A 2,389-nucleotide genomic window follows, 5' to 3' on the forward strand; every position below is an offset into this window, starting at 1 on the left:
TCTCAGCCTCCCAGAGTGCTTGGGTTGTGGGCATGTACCACTTTAAGATTTCTAAAATACATTTTTCTATTACACTTTATTCTGTTTTGGATTATAGTTGAGGACAAAATTTCACTGATTAAATAAGAAAGAAGACCATTGTGCCACTTACTAGAATCAAGTACAGTGTCTAAATTTATTTCTAGGTTTTTTTATTTATCTTAAAAATTTAAGGGAGGAGTGTTTTTACTTCAACTGAACAGTTCTGTAAATGTATAGTTTTAACACTTTATTGTTTAGCTTCCGTAAGTATTACATGATTTACCATTAAAGAAAAAAACCCACATAGGTAAATGGAAAGTCCTACATGACAACTGAGCCCTGTCCTTTTGTAAATCTACTTCCTCCAAAAGCCCTTTACTCTCTGGAGGTGACCATTATTCCCACTTTATTTTGTATTATTCCTCCAGATGTTTTTTGTGGGGTATGTATGGTGTATGTCCATTGGTTATTATACATAAGTACTTTCCTATACAAAAATGGGATTATGCTATATAAATTATTTTCCAGTTTGCTTTTTTAATTTGCTAATATATTGCTAACATTTTTCTTGTATATATTCACAGCACGTGAATTATTTGAAGTGATTATATAACAGTCTATAATACGGCAATACCAGGTACAGCAGCCTGAGCTAAGTCACCCCATGCTGATAATCCCACAACCAAGGGAATTAAAGCCATGGTAGTTTATCTCTTTTCCAGACTTCCTGACCACACTATTTTGCTGGAGCCTCTGAAACATGTCCTTGCTGAGAGGGCCAGGCTGTCTTCACCATAGGAAATGTCACTGGTTACTGCCTACAAAAGGCACATGGCAGATTGTATAGTGGCTCTTAAAGGCTCTTACGTGATCTTTATGTGTGTCTGTACATGTATGGGACCTGCTGAGTCAAAGAGTACTGTATGTGTGTCTTTTTTTTGAATACGGTACTAAGGATTGAGCCCAGGCTCTTTTCTTTTTTCAGGGGCTTTATCTTTGTGTTTGAGACAGGGTCTTGCTAAGGCACTAAGTTACCTAGGCGGGGCTCAAACTTGTGATCTTCTACCTCACTTCCCAGAATGCTGGAATTACAGACGTTTACCACCGTATCTGGCTGGTATGGATATCTTTCAATAAATAAGAACTGCTAAATTGCCCTCCAAAAAAAGCACCAGTGAGTTTTCTTACCTAGTGTATGAGACTGTCTTGGCCAACACTGGATGTCACTAGTGATATAAATAGCCAGCACAGCGGTCTAAGCGCCTGCTTGGCAAGCACAAGGATCTGGGTTCAATCCCAGGTACAACATGCCATAGCGACCCAGTGCTGTGCCAACCCAAGAAACCAGGTGTGGTGGCGCACACCTGTAATCCCAGTGCTGGGGAGAATGAGAGAGGAGGATCACTTGTGAGTCCAAGCTGTGTAGTGAGACCCTGTACCAAACAAAAGATTAAAAAGAAAAAATTTTTTTAAAATAGCACTATTGATAAGTGAAATTGGTATTTTTATTCTATTGTACTTTCCATTTCCCTAGTTGACAATGAGATTGAGCTTTGTGTGTGTGCAGGTCATGTTCTCTCTACTTTCTGTACATATTTTTGTGATACCATTGCAAATATTATCACACTTAAGAATTGGATTTGCTCCTGAGTTTAATTAAGTTTTATGGTATTAAAACACAGGTACACAGGGAATATAATTAAAGGTGTTATAAACATGGGCTCCTACAACTATCTTGGATTTGCACGGAACACTGGCTCATGTCCAGAGGCAGCTGCCAGAGTCCTAGAGAAGTACGGAGTTGGAGTGTGCAGCACTCGGCAGGAGATTGGTAAGGATAAGCTGAGTTTGGGCAAATGCTGTTTTTGACTTTTTGAGGGGAGGGATTTGAGACAGGGTCTCTTTGTACACAGGTGGCCTCGAAGTCACTTGAGTCTCAGGTTGGCCTCAGACTTGCAGTGGTCTTACTGCCTCAGCCTCCATAGGGCTGGAATTAGGCATGAGCCACCATGCGTGGCTCTTTTGACTTTTTAGTTTTTGGAGTGAGTACGACTGAATCAGAGCTAGAGAATAAAATGGGCAAATACTTTGCCATATACTTTTTTTGTTGTTGTTGGAACCAAGGATTGAACTCAGGTCCTTGTGCTTGCTAGGCAAGCACTTATTCTACTGAGCTATCTTCCCAGCCCTGCCATATAATTTTTTATTTATTTATTTTTTCCTTCCATATAATTTAGATCAGGTAAAAAAATACTTTCTGTTTCTGAAGTATTAATTACTTTAATGCTTACAACACATTGAGTTAGTTTCCAATACGTTACACACACAGAATGTCCTTAGAAAAGTTCTGTGTGACAAAAGAGTTAGG

The 2,389-nt window shown here is 39.1% G+C and overlaps 1 protein-coding gene across 1 annotated transcript in view; it reads left to right on the forward strand.

Annotated features, from left to right (window-relative positions):
- Sptlc2 (serine palmitoyltransferase long chain base subunit 2) overlaps positions 1–2,389 on the forward strand; it is a 118,130-nt gene that overhangs the window by 56,394 nt on the left and 59,347 nt on the right. Inside the window, exon 6 of the mRNA XM_023701341.1 lies at positions 1,704–1,852. Coding sequence (XP_023557109.1) covers positions 1,704–1,852 — 149 coding nt within the window. The remainder of the gene's footprint in view (positions 1–1,703; positions 1,853–2,389) is intronic.

The sequence above is a fragment of the Octodon degus genome, unplaced genomic scaffold (genome assembly GCF_000260255.1).
Source record: "Octodon degus isolate 3935 unplaced genomic scaffold, OctDeg1.0 scaffold00007, whole genome shotgun sequence".
Classification (NCBI taxonomy): Eukaryota; Metazoa; Chordata; class Mammalia; order Rodentia; family Octodontidae; genus Octodon; species Octodon degus.